The 21,323-nt window shown below is 46.5% G+C and overlaps 1 protein-coding gene across 2 annotated transcripts in view; it reads right to left on the bottom strand.

The window, feature by feature from the left end:
* Positions 1 to 9,784: 9,784 nt before the first annotated feature.
* LOC119950753 overlaps positions 9,785 to 21,323 on the bottom strand; it is a 354,917-nt gene continuing 343,378 nt past the window's right edge. For both annotated transcript variants that reach the window (XM_038773466.1, XM_038773467.1), the window contains 4 exons: positions 18,520 to 18,680; positions 13,765 to 13,871; positions 12,700 to 12,820; positions 9,785 to 10,356 (listed from right to left, as the gene is read on the bottom strand). In XM_038773466.1, the coding sequence (XP_038629394.1) occupies positions 10,291 to 10,356; positions 12,700 to 12,820; positions 13,765 to 13,871; positions 18,520 to 18,680 (455 nt within the window). In that variant the 3' untranslated portion in view covers positions 9,785 to 10,290. The remainder of the gene's footprint in view (positions 10,357 to 12,699; positions 12,821 to 13,764; positions 13,872 to 18,519; positions 18,681 to 21,323) is intronic.

Raw genomic sequence — 21,323 nt, 5'->3', positions numbered from 1 at the left:
ACTTCTCACTTTACTGATTGTTAGTGTCTGGGATCCTCATCATCAGTCAGGCTTTCAAAGAGTTGCATGCTTCTCTGAGGAGTCATCCATTAATTCTGCTTTGAGGTAAGAATATATGTGGGAGACTTCACTAGTGCATAATTACAGCTCTCTGGAATCTTACACAACTTGTGTAATGACTCTCTGCAGGGACAGAACTGTATAGCATCCGCTTCCCTTCCTACCAAGTTTATTAACAACTCAAGAATACAAAAGAATCAGCAACATGCTAAAAACAGTCACGAAAATCAGTAAGGACTGTTTTTAGCTGATTCTTCTGTAGCCCCACATCAGTGGAAAGGAGCCCAAATGAGCAGCGCAGACCGCCAGAAAAAGTACACACTGATATGAGGCATGGCAGAAGACAGAGAAAGAGAGAGAACTCCCTTTACAAAAAACAAGACAAAATACAAAGCAACTGCAAGCAACCCAACAAACGATTAAGTACAAGACAAAGCTGACAGCACTCAAGCCAGCACACCACCACCACCGCTCCCCCCCTCCCCCCGCCCCCATCCTCCCCTAACGCCAGAAACAGCCCCACATCGGTGGAGGGGCGCCCGCAAGCAGCACAAACCACCAGAAAAGGACAGGAAGCACACGGTTGAGGAGAGAGAGAACACCCCTCCCCCTCACGAGCACCGGGACGGACTCCTCAATCCCCAGTGCACAGAAGGAGGGCAGCAACGGCCGAGCACCCAACCTCTAAGCACAAAAAGTACAAAAACACAATAATAACCATCCAATCCCCAAACAACAAAACAAAACCAACAACAGATCAAGCAGTACACAGAGTCAATTGGGCCACCACCCTGCTGCTCTCAGTCCCGGCATCCAGTCTCCGGACACCATCCAGTCCAGATCTGCAAAAGTGAGCCCATTCTCCTCCACTTGCAGCCTGACAGCAGGCCAACCAAAATCCACCCATGCTCCACTCCAAGCCGATAAGCTGAAAGGCAGCCAATGACAAATACGAGCTCTAGACATGGCAACTGCAGGCAAACTCTATCCTCTCTTTCCCCTGCAAGCAACTTCTCCTCCATCTAATCCGTCGTAGCACCATTCTCCCTCGCCATAGACCAGGCTTCAAAGTCCAGAAAAGGCAGCCAGCATTCAGAATACTGTAACACGCCAGGTCTGGAAGCAGGGTTACAGGGAAACAGATTCCCCTCCAACAGATATTTTAAGTTTACTGACAACTCATTAACACAAAAGAATCAGAAACATGCTAAAATCAGTCACAAAAATCAGTAAAAGGCAAAACACATTTACAAGACACCCAAAAAAATACAAAATCACCAGCTCCGACGCCAGAACACACCATCACCCCCGCCTCCCGCCTCCCCAAAGGTAACGCCACATCGATGGAAAGGTGCCCAAACAAGCAGCACAGACCACTGGAAAAGGACACATCGGTGCAGGGCACAGAGAGAGAGAGAAAACACCCCCTCCCCTCCCAAGAAGGGGCCACAGGTCAACCCAAAACAGTTCCTTTAAACAAACCACCAGCTGCAAAGCCAGCATACGGCTACCTCTGCCCCCCAGCACTCCCCCCCCCCCCCCCCCCCCAAACAGTAGCCCCACATCGATGGAAAGGCGCCCAAACGAGCAGCGCAGACCACCGGTATAGGACACGCCAATGCCCTGCCCTAACGGCAGCCCCACATCGATGGAAAGGTGCCCAAACGGACAGCACAGACTGCCAGAAAAGGCATGAAAGAGAGTGAGATCTCACTTTTCAAAAAAAAAACAAGACAACCACAAGGAACTCAACTATTAAGTACAAGGTAAAGCTGCCAGCACTCAAGGCGGCAACCCCCCGCCCCCCCCCAACCCCGGCTTACTAACACCAGGAAGGATCCCTCAACCCCCAGTGCACAGAAGCAACTGGCTAGCACCCAGCCACGAGGCACAAAATAACAATACACATAGAGAATAGAACAATACAGCACAGTACAGGCCCTTCGGCCCTCGATGTTGCACCGACCTGTGAAACCACTCTAAAGCCCATCTACACTATTCCCTTATCATCCATAAGTTTATCCAATGACCATTTAAATACCCTTAATGTTGGCGAGTCCACTACTGTTGCAGGCAGGGCATTCCATGGCCTTACTACTCTCTGAGTAAAGAACCTACCTCTGACATCTGTCCTATATCTATCTCTGCTCAATTTAAAGCTATGTCCCCTCGTGCTGGACATCACCATCCGAGGAAAAAGGCTCTCATTGTCCACCCTATCTAATCATCTGATCATCTTGTATGCCTCAATTAAATCACCTCTTAACCTTCTTCTCTCTAACGAAAACAGCCTCAAGTCCCTCAGCCTTTCCTCAAAAGATCTTCCCTCCATACCAGGCAACCTCCTGGTAAATCTCCTCTGCACCCTTTCCAATACTTCCACATCGTTCCTATAATGCAGCGACCAGAACTGAACGCTATACCCCAAATGCGGCCGCACCAGAGTTTTGTACAGCTGCAACATGACCTCATGGCTCTGAAACTCAATCCCTCTACCAATAAAAGCTAACACACCGTACGCCTTCTTAACAACCCTATCAACTTGGATGGCAACTTTCAGGGATCTATGTGCATGGACACCGAGATCTCTCTGCTCATCCATACTACCAAGAATCTTACCATTAGCCCAGTATTCTGTATTCCTGTTACACCTTCCAAAATGAATCACCTCACACTTTTCTGCATTAAATTCCGTTTGCCACCTCTCAGTCCAGCTCTGCAGGTTATCTATGTCCCTCTGTAACCTGCAACATCCTTCTGCACTGTCCACAACTCAACCGACTTTAGTGTCATCTTCAATTTTACTCACCCATCCTTCTATGCCCTCCTCCAGGTCATTTAGAAAAATGACAAACAACAGTGGCCCCAAAACAGATCCTTGTGGTACACCACTAGTAACTGAACTCCAGGCTGAACATTTCCCATCAACCACCACCCTTTGTCTTCTTCCAGCTAGCCAATTTCTGATCCAAACTGCTAAATCACCCTGAATCCCAATCCTCCGTATTTTCTGCAATAGCCTACCGTGGAGAACCTTATCAAACGCTTTACTGAAATCCATATACACCACATCAACTGCTTTACCCTCATCCTTCTGTTTGGTCACCTTCTCAAAGAACTCAATAAGGTTTGTGAGGCATAACCTACCCTTCACAAAACCATGTTGACTATCCCTAATCAAATTATTCCTTTCTAGATGATTATAAATCCTATCTCTTATAAGCCTTTCCAAGACTTTGCCCACAACAGAAGTAAGGCTCACTAGTCTATAGTTACCGGGGTTGTCTCTACTCCCCTTCTTGAACAAGTGGACAACATTTGCGATCCTTCTGGCACTATTCCTGTAGACAATGACAACATAAAGATCAAAGCCAAAGGCTCAGCAATCTCCTCCCTAGCTTCCCAGAGAATCCTAGGATAAATCCCATCCGGCCCAGGGGACTTATTTATTTTCACACTTTACAGAATTGCTAACACCTCCTCCTTATGAACCTCAAGCCCTTCTAGTCTAGTATCCTGTATCTCAGTATTCTCCTCGACAACATTGTATTTTTCCTGTGTGAATACTGACGAAAAATATTCATTTAGCACCTCTTCTATCTCCTCGGACTCCACGCACAACTTCCCACTACTGTCCTTGACTGGCCCTATTCTTACCCTAGTCATTCTTTTATTCCTGACATACCTATAGGAAGCTTTAGGGTTATCCTTGATCCTACCTGCCAAAGACTTCTCGTGTCCCCTCCTGGCTCTTCTTAGCTCTCTCTTTAGGTCCTTCCTAGATAACTTGTAACTCTCGAGCGCCCTAACTGAATCTTCCATCTCATCATTACATAAGCCTTCTTTTTCCTATTGACAAGTGATTCAACTACTTTAGTAAACCACGGTTCCCTCACTCGACCACTTCCTCCCTGCCTGACAGGTACATACTTATCAAGGACACGCAGTAGCTGTTCCTTGAACGAGCTCCACATTTCAATTGTGCCCATCCCCTGCAGTTACCTTCCCCATCCTATGCATCCTAAGTCCTGCCTCATCGCATCATAATTGCCTTTCCCCCAGCTATAACTCTTGCCCTGCTGTATATATCTATCCCTTTCCATCGCTAAAGTAAACGTAACTGAATTGTGGTCAGTATCACCAAAGTGCTCACCTACCTCCAAATCTAGCACCTGTCCTGGTATATTACCCAGTACCAAATCCAATGTGTCCTTGCCTCTTGTTGGCCTATCTACATACTGTGTCAGGAAACCCTCCTGCACACATTGGACAAAAACGGACCCATCTAAAGTTCTCGACCTTTAGCGTTTCCAGTCAAAATTTGGAAAGTTAAAGTCCCCCATGACAACTACCCTGTTACTTTCGCTCCTATCCAGAATCATCTTTGCAATCCTTTCCTCTACATCTCTGGAACTTTTCGGAGGCCTATAGAAAACTCTCAACAGGGTGACCTCTCCTTTCCTGTTTCTAACTTCAGCCCATACTACCTCAGTAGACAAGTCCTCATCAAAAGTCCTTTCTGCCACCGTAATACTGTCCTTGACTAACAATGCCACCCCTCCCCCTCTTTTACCACCTTCCCTGAGCTTACTGAAATATCTAAACCCCGGAACCTGCAACAACCATTCCTGTCCCTGCTCTATCCATGTCTACGAAATGGCCACAACATCGAAGTCCCAGGTACTAACCCATGCTGCAAATTCACCCACCTGATTCCGGATGCTCCAGGCGTTGAAGTAGACACACTTTAAACCACCTTCTTGCCTGCCGGTATTCTCCTGCAACCTTGAAACATTACTCATGACCTCACTACTCTCAACCTCCTGTATACAGGAGCTACAATTCAGGTTCCCAACCCTCTGCTGAATTAGTTTAAACCCTCCCGAAGAGCATTAGCAAATTCCACCCCCCCCCCCCCCCCAGGATATTGGTACCCCTCTGGTCCAGATGTAGACCATCCCGTTTGTAGAGGTCCCACCTACCCCAGAATGACCTCCAATTATCCAGGTATCTGAAACCCTCCCTCCTGCACCATCCCTGTAGCCACGTGTTCAACTGCTCTCTCTCCCTATTCCTCGTCTCGCTAGCACGTGGCGCGGGTAACAACCCAGAGATAATAACTCTGTTTGTTCTAGCTCTAAGTTTTCACCCTAGCTCCCTAAATTCCTGCTTTACATCCCTATCCCTTTTCCTACCTATGTTGTTGGTAACAAAAATACAATAATAACCATACAATCCTCCAACAATAAAACAAAACCAACATCAGTACAAGCAGTACACATAGTCAATTGGGCCATTGCTCTACTGCGCTCACACTGCCGGCATCCGGTCTCCAGACACCTTCCAATGTAAAACACCACTTTCATCGTGCCAGCAGGCCGATCAAATCCACTCCCTGCTCCACTCACAGCTGGTAAGCAGAAGGTAGCCAGCAACAAGTACAAGTCCCAGGCGTGGCAACTACAAGCTCTCCTCTCTCTCCCCTGCAAGTAGCTGGCAGCAGCAATAAGCTCCCTTTTCCCTCCATCCAACCGGCCATAGCACCATTCTCCCTCGCCATAGTCCAGGCTTCAAAGTCCGGTAAAGGCAGCCAGCATACAGAATAACACATCAGGTCTTTTGCTAAGAGCTGTCCATATGCCAGTCATCCAATCAGACTTCTACTTCCTTATCAAATTATTTCACTGTAGAAGAATTCACTGTGCCTACAAAACATACACGTTTCAGGGCAGCACGGTGGCCTAGTGGTTAGCACAACCGCCTCACGGCGCTGAGGTCCCAGGTTCGATCCCGGCTCTGGGTCACTGTCCGTGTGGAGTTTGCACATTCTCCCCGTGTCTGCGTGGGTTTCGCCCCCACAATCCAAAAAAAAATGTGCGGAGTAGGTGGATTGGCCACGCTAAATTGCCCCTTAATTGGAAAAAATAATTGGGTAATCTAAATTTATAAAAAAAACCAAAAAAAAACATACACGTTTCAGCGAAAGTTGAAAGACAATTAAATGCACTTACTTACCAGCATATGAATTAGGAGCAGGCGTCAGCCATTTGGCCCCTCAAACTTGCTCGTCCATTTGATAAGATCATGGCTGGTCTGAGTGTGGCCTCAATTCCACTTTCCTGCCTGCCCCTTCAACTCTTGACTCTCTAGTCAATAAAGATGCTATCTAACTCAACCTTAAATGTGTTCAAACACAAAGCCTCTGCTGCTGTCTGATAAAATAAATTCCAAAGGTTAATGACTCTTTGAGAGAAAATTGCTCATCTTAAGAGTTTAATGGTTAAATTGTCGCCTAGTTCTAGTCTATTTATTATCGATAATAATTACTGATGATTGTAACATAACTTTATAAAATGGCTGTTTACTTATATATCTCCCCAGTTACTCTTTCGCGTTGTGGTGTTGGGGGTCTCACTTGTCAACTGCAGAGTCGCCGAGAGACCCACGCCTCTTTTTGGGAAGGCCAGACATGAGTCATGGCAACCAAGCAGTGGTGAGGCCACTGGCAAGCATTCCCCTGGAGTCAAGACTCCACTGGCGCATGTCCTGCCTAACGAGAGCTGCTAGCCAATCAGAGGCCTCAGCAGTGCCAACGAGGAGGCCTTGGCTGCTGCCGGAAGGACACCCTCAGAGTCCCAGGATCCTGGGGTGACTCAGGCTACAGGTATGCAATATGAGGTTATTCATGAAGGCCCCACCTTCTCAAACTTGCCCCTCCCCTGAGGACTAGTGATCGTGAGATTAAATCACCATTAGTCAGCTCTCTCTCTCAAAAGGGGGGGGGGGGGGGAAGCATCCTTTGGTCCTCTGGGACTTGGATGACTTTCACAATGTAATATAGGCGAGGGGGTTTGCGGTGTGTGGGTCATAGGGAGAAAGAGGCAGGGGTTAGAAGCAAGGGCAGAGAGGTGGCTCTCAGCGAGCTACCCCCCTACTGATGTCCAGCCCCTCAATCAGGGATTTGATTTAGGGACTCACCCCCACCAAGGCGACAAGCAGCTTGCATAGATTTATCTGCCATGAATGCCACATTGTGAAAGGCCAGTATGCAGCTGTGTTAATAACAGTGGCAATGCAGTGCAATGAGACCCTTCAGCGATCATTAGTTGGCCTCTTAGGGGCCTCAGTGGTGGCAGGGCAAGAGGGTCTTCCCACAGAGCTCCAGTTTTTATGTAGCAGTGTGAACCACTCAATGGCATGTGTTCACAAAGTTGTCGGTTTTTCCCCCACAACCCAAAGATGTGCAGGGTAGGTGAAATGGCCACGGTAAATTGCCCCGAATTGGAAAAAATTAATTGGGTACTCTAAATTTATTGAAAAAGAGATCTCCCTCCAATTGGATCAGGGGGGAACACATTGCCAGTTGACATTTTGCCAACTCAATTTGGGCAGAGACGGAAAAGCAGCAGGGTTTGGTCATGCCACTGTCCTGCCCAAGTACATGCTCTTTCCTCCTCCAAGTTCACCACCAGTGAGTGTAGAAGATTCCACCCACAATTCCCAGGTTACTGATTTCCCTGCATCTGCAATTGTCATATATCAAAATATTTATTCTACTTGTTTTTAGTGAAACAACAGTATCAATGTAATCCTTTACCTTATTCCAAACTCAATATTGTTTATCTATATTCTACCATTTTCTTAATTTTAATGCTCTCTAATTTTTTTGGTTTGTACAGTAAATGTATTAAGTGCTTAAAGTTTAAGTTTTCATTTTAGCGCTGTGCATGCTCAATAACCTGAAGGGGCTGATTTGTGCACGACAGACACAACAGTGCGGCCTACAGGGAACATTGTTGCTGGGTGATCTGGGGTGTCTTGATTGTGACAAGAGTGAAATCTACCCTGGACCTGTAGAAATCCAGTCTCGGACTGGCCTCATTCATCGCAAAGTGCACCCAAGTGCCAGCCCTGGCAAACATGCAACGATCACCTGTGAGGTGCACTTTTGGGCAACAAATTGTGAGATTCAACAATTGCCAGTTGGCACCTGACAGGAAAGTCACTCGTGCTCAGTCAGCTTATCCTCTGCCTGTGCAGTCTGTATTGGAGGGTATCATCTCCTCCGAGCTGGAGCTCTGTGTTTATCTCCTTTGTCCTGGAAAATGGCAGGTGGCTGAGGAGAAGTCTGCTGCTACTGCTGGTGTTGCAGTCACTGCTTCTCATTCCTCATTGGAGGTCCAAGGTAGCTGATCTGAAGGTTGATAGCTGGGAAGCACAGTAAGCGATAATGTGTTGAAAAATGCCCTCCAAGGTTTTGGAAAAAGCAATGAAAGCACGCCCTCAGACATACCAGTTGAGCTTAGTTTACAGAAGCAGCTACAAAAAACACATTGCTTCCTTTATGTACCATATTTTCCAGGGCATAAGCAATTATTGGTTATGAAGCAACAACTCTGTGATACCCTAGAATTGTCTGTCAATGTATCAGCAAGTGCATGCTGCGTGACAATTACATTGTTAAGCGCTTTATTAAAGGCAGGTAATGGTAATTGGCTCAACCTCCAAAAGAGTATAAATGGACACAACTGGAACAGTTGCTGTGCAGTAATTATATGGAGTTTGTATCTCTGCCAAGTTGGATGAAGAATATACTTGCTGAAGGTAAAAGTCAAGCTGCTGTCTTATTTCTCCATCATGTACTGACATATAATATTAACATGGTCACTCTCTCCACAGTCAAACGTGAACATTTATGAATACTGGTTATTCCTGCACCACAATCCACAGCCATAAATACAAGACAATGAAATGCCTGATCCCTGTGTTATCTAGGTCCGCAACAAATTTCTGAGACAATGGGCTGGATTCTCCGGCCATGTTCTTCCAGCGACCAGAGAATCCCGCCCGATGTTGATGGATTTTTCCATTATTGGTATCTCGCCTTTGGCATTCTTGCGGCAGACGGGGCAAAATAATCCAGTCCATTGTCTCAGAAATTTGTTGCTGTGGGCGAACACGGCCGGAGAATCCTGCCCAATGTGCCTAAATTGAACTCTGTTCTAGTGAATGGATTTTGAGTACTTAAAAGCTCACCCAGTCATGTGTAGGGTGGCTCTGCGGTTAGACAGATTGGATAAGACCTGAAAGGTGCTGTGTTCAAGTCCCAGTTAGGGCCTTACATACGGGTTCAGATAGGACAGGTTAATTAATTTAAGTCAGTGAATTTAGTACAGAGCGAGATCAAATTCAATGATAACTGTAGGGATGCCACCAGAGGCTGCCGGTTTTACTAATTCTTCAGATAAAAAAAAACTCTTCAGATTAAAAACTCGCCCATTTTGGCAGTCTCCAAGTTGGATGGTAAAAGTATTATTTTTTAACCACAACCACCCTCATTCCCAACCTTTACCATTTCCCAATGCTTCTGCCATTGAGTACTCTGTGTTCATTTTACTCTTTATTTTATGCATGCTTTTGAGTAAACACACAGCGCCTCTGATTTGTCTTTCTAACACTTCTTAATTGACTGCACAACATGAAATAGTTTTCCATGAGCCAGACTGTGTTCAATACCTGTATCCTTCTGCAAGTCATGTGTTGTTGCCATTGTGTTTTGCCAAAGGATTAACTACCTATGAGATGGTTGTCGGTGGAAAAGAAAATAGGACCAATGTCGGCATGTCTATCACAGTTTCTGAGGACCCCGACTCAAACACAGAAAAAAGCTTTGCATCTGAAAAATTGTAGTGATCTCAACCACTGATTTAAAAAAGCACAACAATTGTGATTTTCAACTAAATTTTATTTACAATAGAGAACTTCATTGACACACATGCATTTTTACAAATCCATAATGCAGATCAAGTCTAGACTCTTAAGGCTTCACTGAAAATTGGCAAGACTTCTCCTCCAGTAATGTAATGTACAGTAAATTGAAACTTTGAAGACACAATACATGGGGACCCATAAAAGGAACAAAGAAACACAAAAAAAAATCAATCTCAATATCTAATGCAGCTCATCTAATTATTAAAGAACCAATCTCCCTGATACAGGAACTCATGTCACTTGTTGTGTGCCATACTACAATATAGCAGACAGTAAAGAGAAATTTCCATGGGCCATTTGAATGCTACGCACATTAAACAGTCCTCAGTGGAAAGCAAAGTAGTGCATTGAAAATGTGGTGAAATCCTCAATGCCCACATAGGTCAGCCAATATTACTGCACCACTGACTTTATTGCACTCAGAATTTCATTCCCCTACTTAAAAAAAAATAGGCAACATTAACTCTTCCCCATTTTGGCAATCAGTTCATCACAGATTTTTGTCAGTTCTTCTACTTCCTTATTCTGAAAAGAAATGAGAAACATAATGAATGCACACTTTTTGGTGCTTAAGAGGAGGCACAGGTTCTGCTACTTTTAAATTACCACACAGATGAAGGTACATGCAAGCACAATAAAAAAGAATCTACCCTCTTCACAGCTATTCTTAGAAAATCTATGTAGTTTTTGTTACAGAGAGAGAGAGAAAAAAGGTCAAAATATCTTTGCACTGGAGTTCCCTATTTCCCAGAGCACCCAAAAATAGCATTCCCAGAGCACCCAAAAATAGGGGTCCCACAGCTCTTGGAACGTGTTAAATCTGTTCCATTGTTTCTGCTTGAAGTAGAGATTCACAGGGCTCTATGAACAAGTCAGGTGAATGGTTAATTTAAAGAAACAAAACAAAATGGAGACCCCTTGTAATGCTCCTGATCTACGGGCACCCGGTGTGGAGAGGGGCAGGAAGGGAGGAGGACCTCCTCCTGAACCTGCTCCTGAGCCTGGCCAACTTGCCATAAACAGGCCCAGGCAGCGGACAATCGAGGCGATGGCCCGGCAAGACTGTCTGCTCCTTTACCGCGGCCAAATTCGCGGCTGGGTGTCCCTGGAGAGGGAGCATGTTTTTTCTCGGGTACCATCGAGGCCTTCTGTGCCCGGTGATGTTTGATGTTTTAAATTTTATTTGCAATTTGTTTTTGCTTAAGTCAGTATGCCTTTAAGGGGTTGCCCCTTTTGCTTTGTCCTTCAGTTTATTTAATTTAGTTTCATTGTTTTCCATTAAAATAGTTGGAGACTCCTTGAAAATATCTCCCTCTTAAGCCAGTTCCTCTAGGATTTCTGACTGTTCTGTGCTAGCCATATTTTAGCAGAGACTTTCACCCCAGACAGTTCTGCAGTAGGCTCTAGACTACCTGCGGGCTGCCCCACACAAGGGTGGGATTTTCCAGCCATTGTCACGAGCGCGATCTTCTGGTCCCGCAGATGGTGCCCCCCTGCCCCCGCTGCCGGGTTCCCTGGTGTTGGAAGGCGCAAACAATGGGAAACCCCCCTGACAGCAGTGGGACTGGATCAGGAGATCCTGACAATGGTGGTGGCCTCCACCGCCACAAAACAAGCCGGGGAGGGGCGGGAGGGGCGGGGGAGGGAGGGGGGGGGGGGGGGGGGGGGAGAACCCGAGATTCACTTAGGTTCACTTAGATTAGGTTCTACAATTGGGATTTGTTTAGGTTGGGCTTACTTGCTTTTTCAGTTACAATGTTACTTCCTTCCAATCATAAGTTTGCACAAGTGTAGACGATTAGGGCATAATGGAGGAGACGATTTTCAATTTTGCTTTAACCAGAACATTGCAATAAAATAAGATGCACTTCAATCCTAGTTACTCTCTAAATTTGATGATTACATTAACGTCACAGATTTTATAAAATAACATATTTTTGAACTCCATGCTACAAGAACAATACCAGACGATAATGGGAAGGATGACACTTCACCTTTACCATTGTGGTGAAGTGATTTCTGTGATGCTGAAATTGAAATGACACCTATGTCATTAGATCAGTAATCGGACTCCCTGCCCAGTGTACTCAGTTTCCCAAAATGAAACCTTTAGCAACTGAGGCTCTCTGAAAATGCAGTTTTTTGAAAAAAAGGACCAATGCTGAAATGTCCTTTCACACGCAACTTTGTGAACACATGCCATTGAGTGGTTCACACTGCTACATCACAGCGCCAGAGACCCAGGATTAGTTCGGGCCTTGGGTATCTGTGTGGGGTTTGCACGTTCTCCCCCATGTCTATGTGTCTTTCCTCCTGGGGGTTCCACTTTCCTCCCACAGTTCAAAGATGAGCAGGTTTGGTGGATTGGCCATGATCAATGTACAGGGCTGCGGGGATAGGGTGGGGAAGTGGGCCTAGGTAGGGTGCTCTTGCGGAGGGTCGGAGCAGATACGACAGGCCAAATGGCCTCCTTCTGCACTGTAGGGATCTATGATTCCATGTCAGGAACGCAGGAACAAGTGGAGCTGAAAACTGACTACAGATTGGTGGGCTATTAACCAGGGTAACTATACATATCAGCTCACCATATTCACTTTTAAGTAACATTGAACACTTCTCAGATTCCTTTACACCCTAGAACATTACCTATAGATTTCAGAGAAAACCAAGAATAGAAATGTAATGTGGCAATGCAAATGGGGCTGTCTATATGTCAGAATATAAGTTTAGCAACTATGATCTAGCTAGATCTGAGCATCTGAAAGCTCTGTCAGCCACAGAAATTACATTTCAAATTACCGTTCAAAGAAAAGTATCTGATTTATCTGATGTTGAAAAGACACTTACTCCTAATACATATTGAATTACCTTCTGTTCTAAGGTTCTCTCCAGTGACTCGACTTTCATCTGTTCTTTCCGTAAACTGGCTTGAAAGGCTACCTGCTCGGATTTGGACTTGCCTCGAACTTGAGCAATCTCAGAATTAGCCCTGAAATTCAAATGGTTTTTCATTGAATGTATGTGTCAGTGTCAATGTGTTAAAGAAAACAATATGTGTCCATCAAATGCCAACTCCAAGTAATTTCTATACAGACAATGCGTAAGTAAAATACTTGTAGAGATAACTCAGGAAAATAAAGGTTTAAATGGAGGTATAAAATCAAAAAAATGTGCTAATTTTCTCCAGTGTTTAATGCCAGTTATTTCCCATTATTAATTTGAAACTTATGCAGCAGGGATAGGAATTTATTGCAATTTGGGAAATTATAAACATTGAAGTTTGCAGTGGGCGACGAGGCTACGAGTTGCTCGTCACTATTTCTGTGCATTGTGGTATCTATGCACTGCTGTTAAGTGGTCTGCAAGAGATCCAATTGTAACCTCACAATTAGTCTCATTTTACAAAATAGAGGGTCAGTTAGCGGGACAGCTGGTTTGTGATGTGGAGTGAGGGCAACAGCAGGGGTTCCATTCCCATACCGGCTGAGGTTACTCGTGAAGGCCCTGCCTTCTCAACCTTGCCCCTCACCTGAGGTGTGGTGACCCTCAGGTTAAATCATCACCAGCGGCATCTGGGGCTGTGGCGACATATACAAAATACCCATTACACTTGTTTCCAGTGACATACAGAGAATCAGAGGCTGCCTCAAGGTGGAGATAGCCTCTGAAGAATTCTTCAAAGATGACAAATTAAAAAATGGCATCAGCTGCTATTTCTCAGGGTCAGCCTTGGCCACAGCTCTGACTCTTTAGTGACCATAACGGTGGGGGTGGAGGGGGGGGGGGGGATGTTAACATAATTGACGTGTTTATTTCCCTCCCGCTCCTTGATCTGCTTTCAGCCCATTAACCCTGTTTCTATCCCCACAGATACTGCCTAACCTGCGTATTTCCAGCATTTTTGTGATTTTATTTCAGAAGGTGAGCATTTACTTGTCAAGCTTCTCCTCTGCATGGATTTTGAGAGCGTGGTACCGCTGTTCTTCTTTCTTTACTCGGGCAAGGTATTCTTGGGCACATTTCTTCAACACTTCCTCATTCTGCCGAAAATAAGATAACTGCCTTGAAGATCAGAATAGATACAAGAAAATACATTTCCTAAAAGTAGACTTTTAGGCAGACCTTGAAAATTAACTCCATTCAGAACCACTCCAGCTATTATTTTGGATGTTGCTGAGTGACGTGGTCGTTCAGAGGAAATATATCCTTTGGTCAGAAATCGCGAGAAATGTCATTAGCCTGCAGGAAAGCAAAACCTCTCAACTTTGATATCAGATCTGATGGTTTACGACCTCCAACGTAAAAATTTCAATCAAATACAAACTTAGGAATTCATAATAGCCTGGATTTTTCCTACAGCAGTGAACAAATCCTACAGCAAACCTAAGGTTCTGGTCATTGACTTCAGGAAGCGAAGTATCGTACACACCCCTGTCTGCATCAATGGTGCCAAGGTGGAGATAGTTGACAGCTTCAAATTCCTAGCTATGCACATCACCAACAATCTTTCCTGGTCCACCCACGTCAATGCTATGACCAAGAAAGCACAACAGCATCAAACTTCCTCAGAAAAACAAAGAAATTAGACATGTCCACATTGACTCTAACCAATTTTTTTTACAGATGCACCATCCTATCTGGCTGATTCACAGCCAGGTATGGTAACTGCTCAGCTCAAAACCCTAAGAAACTACAGAGTCGTGAACAAAGCCCAGTCCATCACGTGAACCTGCCTCCCATCCATTGACTCTGTCTACACCTCCCGCTGTCTTGGGAAAGCGGGCAGCACAATCAAAGAACCTCCCACCCTGGTTATTCACTTTCTGACCTCTTCCATCAGGCAGGAGATACAAAATTCTGAGAACATGCACTGACAGATTCAATAACAGCTTCTTCCTTGCTGTTACCAGATTCCTGAATGACCCTCTTATAGACTGAACTGATCTCTCCATGCATCTTCTCTATTGAGTTTTACTACACTCCGTATGCTTCACCCAATGTCTGTGTCTGTGTATTTACATTGTGTATTTATCGTATATGTTTTTTGACGTATGGAACGATCTGTCCGGACAGTACGCAGAACAATACTTTTCACTGCACCTCAGTAACGTGAGAATAAATCCAAATCCAAATGGCACTTGTCATTTATTACCCCAACACTTGCCCACAGAATTTCTGCTGACTTTTACAATGTAACTTATGGTTACTGGACAGACAAAATAGCATGGCATCCTTCAGAGGGAATCTGGGACCCGTAGGAACAGGGAAAGCTACAGCATGTCCCTCCAGCCACTCAGATTAAATAATCCTCACAGGGATGCACTGGATGAGATTTTAATTCATTCAAAAGCCAGCCATCTGGCTTTTGTAGATAAAATCAGTCCTGCGCTGGTGAAACCAGGAAGTACTGGAATATTTAATTCAAAGTCAAATCATCTACAGAAAACAAAATGAAGAGAGGGAAAGAAAACAGGGTTAAGAGAGAGATAAGATAAACAGACTTTTTAATAACTTCAATTTTGTAAACTCTAGTGGAGTGAGACTCTGCTCTTCTAAAAGTAAAGTTTCAGTGCCAGAAAGGGTGTTTTGTTGTAATTAGCTCATCATTAAAAAAACTCACTTGCACTTGAATGGATAAGCCCCAACATAGTCTAATGCATTTAGTGGTTAACTAGTGAATAAGTATTACAACTGCAGTCGCTCCATGTATTTGAATGCTGACTCTCTCATCGGAATGTAGTGTTGTACTGAATCTTCTGGGAGAACAAAGCCAATAACACAGCAGTTTTCTGATTTCATAAATGCATGTGCAAACAATGGAAATTGCTATAAGATTGTTTGTTCCAAAGAGAGAGCAAGAACGAGGGAGAGAGAAAGAGAAAGAGAGTCGCCTCAAAGTATCTCTGCAGAGGAGCAGATTTCTTCTTTTCCTTTTTATTTCTTATTTTACTCTGAATTTTCATTGGCAGGTTGCAGGCTTCAATTATTTCCATCGGAAGGTCTCTAGCTTCACCTGGGGCCAAGAGTCTGGAGGCACCCCCACGCCTCTGCCTAGTACACCCTCACTGCCAGCAGTGGAAAGAGAGAGAGGGTGACGGGCAGGTAACAGACTCTCTCAGTGAAGAAAATCTCTGTGTCTTGGTTTTGGCTTCACCTACTGGCTTGGATCCTATTAACATCTACTCCAGAAATTAGACTGGCACTCCACTGCGATGCTAAGGGAGTGTTGCAGTATTGGAGGTGCCATCTCATAGTTGAGATGTTAAATCAAGGCAAAGTCTGCTCTCCCAGGTGGGGGTAAAAGGTTCTAATGCACGATTTGAAGAACAGGGGAGTTATTCAGAGTGTCCTGGCCAATATTTATCCCTCCTCGACCAACATCACTAAAATAACAGGTTATATAGTCATATCACATTGCTGTTTGCAGAATCTTGCCAATCAACTGCCTTGTTTTCTGCATTTTAACAGTGACTACACGATCAGAGTACTTCATAGGCTGCAAAGTGCCTCAATATGATAAGCATTGACAGCCATAGTATTATCTTTACTGCAAATCCAGGCTACTAATATCAGATTGGTGGATTAAATATATTGGGCGGGATTTCCGTTTCTGAGACCAATGGCCAGGATTCTCCCCTAACCGGTGGGTTGGGCCGTACTGGTGCCGAGAAGTGGCATGAACCACTCCGGCGTCGGGCCGCCCGGAAGGTACGGAATCCTCCGCACCTTCAGGGGCTAAGCCAGCGGCATCGGTGCCGCGCCAACCAGCGCCGAAGGGCCTCCGCCGGCCGGCGCAAGTTGGTGCATGCACGGGAGCGGCAGCGTGTGCTGGCATAATCCCAGCGCATGCGCAGGGGGTTCTTCTCCGCGCCGGCCATGGCGGATGTTTACAGCGGCTGGCGCGGAGGGAAAGAGTGCCCCAATGGCACAGGCCAGCCGACGGATCGGTGGGCCCCGATCGCGGGCCAGGCCACCGTGCCCCCCCCAGGGCTAGATCCCCCTGCACGCTCCCCCCCCCCCTCCGCAGACTCCGCAGGCCACCCGCAGAGCCAGGTCCCGCCGCTAAGGACCTAGTTTGATTTAGGCCGGCGGGGCTGGCCGAAAATGGGCGGCCACTTGGCCCATCGCGGAGTGGAGAATCGCCGGGGGGGGGGGCCGCTGCCAACGGCCCACGACCGGCGTGGCGCGATTCCCGCCCCCCGCCAAAAACCCGGTACCAGATAATCCGCCAACCGGCGTCAGGGCGGGATTCACCTCGCCCCCGCCGAGTCTGTGGCCCGGCTTGGGGGGGGGGGGGGGGTCAGAGAATCCCGCCCCAAGTGTTGACGCCGACACAGAATTCGTGGACTTTCACAACAGCAAAACTGGCTCAGCGACTGTGAAGGGGCTAGCACCAGCGCCATATGGAACACAATCAATTCCAATGGAAAACAGTGCCGGATTCTCTGGGTCCGTGATTAACACTTAGGAGGCTGACAAGCTGCAGCCACACATACACATTACAGTCCTCCCACACACTCACCCCAGCCAGCAGGATGGCACTGGTTATGCTGGATTGCGCCCATACAGCTGATGGGTCGGCTAGGGGCAGAGGGCACCACCTAGGGGTTTGGCCTGGTGGAAATGTATACAACCCATGGTCCTAAGTTCGCAGTGGGCTGTCAGCGGTGTGCACAGCTGAATGGCTGCCTTTCCGGCTGAGGCAATGGTGTTCCTTTTCATCCACCCTGACCCCACAACCCACCTCCTGGCCACCAGCTGCTACTTCCACCCCCCCCCCCCCCCCCCCCCCCCGCCCTGGCAGAAGCCCCCCTGGCCAGCAGCACAACAGTCAGCAAACTATGGTGATGTTGGACACTTTCTGCAACCCCTCTCTATCCCTCAGCAGCCACGTTGATGGTTTCATGATTGTTAAAAGCACAAGTGAACCCCGCAGTCGGGAACTTGGCCCATCGGAGTCGGAGAATCGCGGAGGCCCCGGAGAATAACGGGTCCGACCTGCTAATGATATGCAAAGAGTGTTTACTGCATGTCCGTTCTGGATCGCAATGACGTTGCTGTCGAGATGACGGAGAATTGCAATTTGCCGTCAAATCAATGCCCGCCACGAATTTGGCGTTGGAACCTATTCTCCGTCTAATCGCTTTTCACGATTTCGGTGTCAGCCAACCGAGAAATTCTGCCCATTGTGTTTAAAGTGATTTCCTCTGACTTCTACAAACGAAGATGCTTTTCTCCAGGTTTCTGTAATGTATACAAACATCCTGCAATATTACCTGCAATTCTGGGTAAAGTGGAACCATCAGCATGACAATCTAATCTTGAATTATTTTAAGATACAATGTACTAAGTTTGCTGTACTGTATTTCTTCCACTTGCAATAGTCAACAATGTGATTGTGGATAGCATCATATGCTGCCATTGCAGCATCAATCCACATCACAGGTATTGGCCTGCAGATAAATACCACCATTTCTGTGTGTACCTGGAACAGTGCAGTGGGAAGAGATGATTAATAAAAAGTTCCATCTTAAAATGTTTTGTTTGTAGGGTTCTGCTGTTTGAAGTACCAGTCATTCTTTTTGAAATATCCTGTTACAGCAGCAATTGCCACCTTGATGCTTAACTGGAAATAAATGTTTCTTTCCTGGGACTGGATGGGAAAAATCCATCCTTCAAAGAACCTACCTTTCGGAACCCTTCCAACACCTCCTTCATCTTCTCGTATCTCCTGAAGAGTTCTGCTAGGGATTTCTCTACAGAGTTCAGATCAGACAAAGCCTGTTCCTTTTCCATTATTAGCTGTTGTACTGTGTGATGGGACATGGACTTCTCTTTGTGATCATCCTCTGTAGAGAAGAAAATCCAGGTTAGAAGTTATGCTAATTCTAAAGTCCATTTCCATAAATTTTTAGTAACATACCAGTGAGTGACAAATATGCAGAATTTTATTTGCCCCTTGTTCCAAAAGACATTTTACAATTCCAGTGGTTGAAACTGGAACGCTGGACATTACAGACAAAACTACTAATAAATATAAATGTTCTTCTCAGCATAATTTCCAAAAATATTCTTCAGACACTCAGTTCTTTAATTGAATGCCATGCAACCCAAAATTATATTATTTTATCTGGTAATGATACAATCTCAAAGAGATTGAACAAAGGGATGCAACAGCATTAAAGCACAAGAAAAAAGACAAATGCTGAAAACTTAATGTCAACTAAATGACAGAACACAATTGGACAGGGAATTATACAGTAAGGAGACAAATCATATGTCATCTTCAGCATGAAGGAGACTAAGTCAACAGCTCTTATTAAAAAATATCTGGTTAAAAACTGGTCTGAGCCATATCTTGCACGGAGAGCCATAATTTGAAAACTTCCTGGCCGAGATTCTCCAAAATCCCGGCTAAGTGTAGACGTCGGCGTAAACACTGGAGTGTTTCATGCCAGCGCCAACAGGCCTCTTGGCCTAGCGATTCAGTGGCCCACAGCGGGCCAGCAGGGCGCCAGAGTGCACTGCCGGTGCAGGTCCACGCATGCGCGTGGTGGATACTTGCGCGCCGGCGCATGCACGTGGTGGCCGTTTCCGCGCCGGCGTCGTGCAACATGGTGTAGCGACACAGCGGGCCCGCGCGGAATAAGGTAGGCCCCTCCCAGATCGTGCGCACCCGCCGATCGGTAGGCCTCGATCGTGGGTCTGGCCGTCGTGGAGTCCCCCCCTCCCCAGAGTCTGATCCCCCCACACCCCCACCAGGTTGGCCACCGCGGCCGCGGGTCTGAGCTCCCACCGGGTGGTAGCGTATGTGAACCACGCCAGCGGGACTTGGCAGAACTCGGTGGGAACTCGACCGGTCGATCGCGGAGAATCGCTGCGGGTGCCTCTTTCAATGGCCCCCGTCCAGCACCATGTGGACTATGTGCGCACGACTGCCACCGATTCTCTAGTCGCCGGAGCGGCGTGGCTGGAATCTTTGGCGTCAACGGCGATTCGACACGGCGCGGGCTCGGAAAATCAAATTTGGTGCCATCACCTTATTTACTGAACTGCCTCAGTGCTCAGCAGGGAAGCAAGCATCATGTGCTAATAGCTTGACGTGCAGCTAGGCGTTTGTTCTTAAAGGCAGTCTGGCCCTCTTAAAGGGAAGCTCTACTGCATTTCAGAGGGCCACTGCTACAATTTTAATCAAGAAAAAGGTTAGAGTGAAAGTTCCAGGGTCTCAGAGACAGTCCTGGGGGTCCTGGTGGTAAAGATGGACAGGAGGACAGACACCATAATTCCACAAGCAGGGCGATAAAGACAGAGGTGGGTAGGGGTTGCAGGAGGCCCTCAAGTACCATTGGACAGGCGGAGAGATGCTCTTGTTTCACAGGTGTTAAGAGTGCAGGTGGAGGTGAATGTTAGGGGCCCTCCAGGATCGGCCTCGTAAGGGATTGGGAGGAGGTAGACAGGGAGGTTAATTCCGAACGTTTGTTCATGAGAAACTGGCAACAGTGGCACCAGGTCTTCACAACCTCTCCTACTCTGTACTCTTTCATGAGATGTGGGCATCACTGCATTTGGAAAGGCCAGCATTTGTTGCCCATTCCTTGAACTCAGTGGCTTGTGAGGCCATTTCAGAGGCCAGTCAATAGTCACGTATGCCGTGGGTCTGGTCACGTGTAGCACCGGCGCCACATGCTTACCTAATGTCTTTTTGCAGGAAATGTAGACCAAATCAAGTAAGGATGGCAATTTCCTCCCAAAAGGACATTAGTGAAGCAGATGCGTTTGGATAACGATCGATGATAGTTTCATGCTCACCATTACTGAGACTGGCGTTATATTCCAGATTTATTAATTGAATTTCGATTTCATCAGCTACCATGGTGGGGTTTGAACCCCTGTCCCCGGCGCACTAGCCCAGACCTCTGGACTACTAGTTCAGTGACATTACCACTATGCTACTGGCTGCCTCCTATCCTCTGCAATAGCAACCTCTCAGACTGCCCAATGTACCACGCCACCATCACTTGGCCATCAACAGCCTCTGACACTCAGGATTTACATCGAACATGCAAATACTCCACTATCTCACATCTATTCCTGCTGCCAGCTTCACAGCCATTTCTTGATGCTTTCATACATCTCCAGCTATTGAGTTTTAGCAGGCAAATCACCGAAACACATCGCTGCACAATCACTAACATCCTCTCCTGTCTCTTGCAGGACAAGGTGGCACACAACCGAAGAGATCAGTGAAACTGATACAAGGACTCCTGCATCTCCAAAACACAAAAGAGAATTTGGCCCTTAGCATTATGGTGTTGGCTGAGTTAGAGGCCATGGGCTGGATTGGCCGATTCTGGGGCTCTGTCCCATGCCGGCGTGGGAAAGGTGACATTTTAAGCCAGAACAACTGGCGTAAAACAGCCACTGGTTCCCCGTTTTGCTGGGGGCTGGCAGGAAGGCAGTGCAGAGTATCCAGCTCTAGCTGCCGATGCGGC

The sequence above is a fragment of the Scyliorhinus canicula genome, chromosome 16 (assembly GCF_902713615.1).
Source record: "Scyliorhinus canicula chromosome 16, sScyCan1.1, whole genome shotgun sequence".
NCBI classification, from domain to species: domain Eukaryota; kingdom Metazoa; phylum Chordata; class Chondrichthyes; order Carcharhiniformes; family Scyliorhinidae; genus Scyliorhinus; species Scyliorhinus canicula.
Note: the sequence above shows the minus strand (reverse complement) of the source record. Positions and strands in the feature narration are given on the sequence as shown.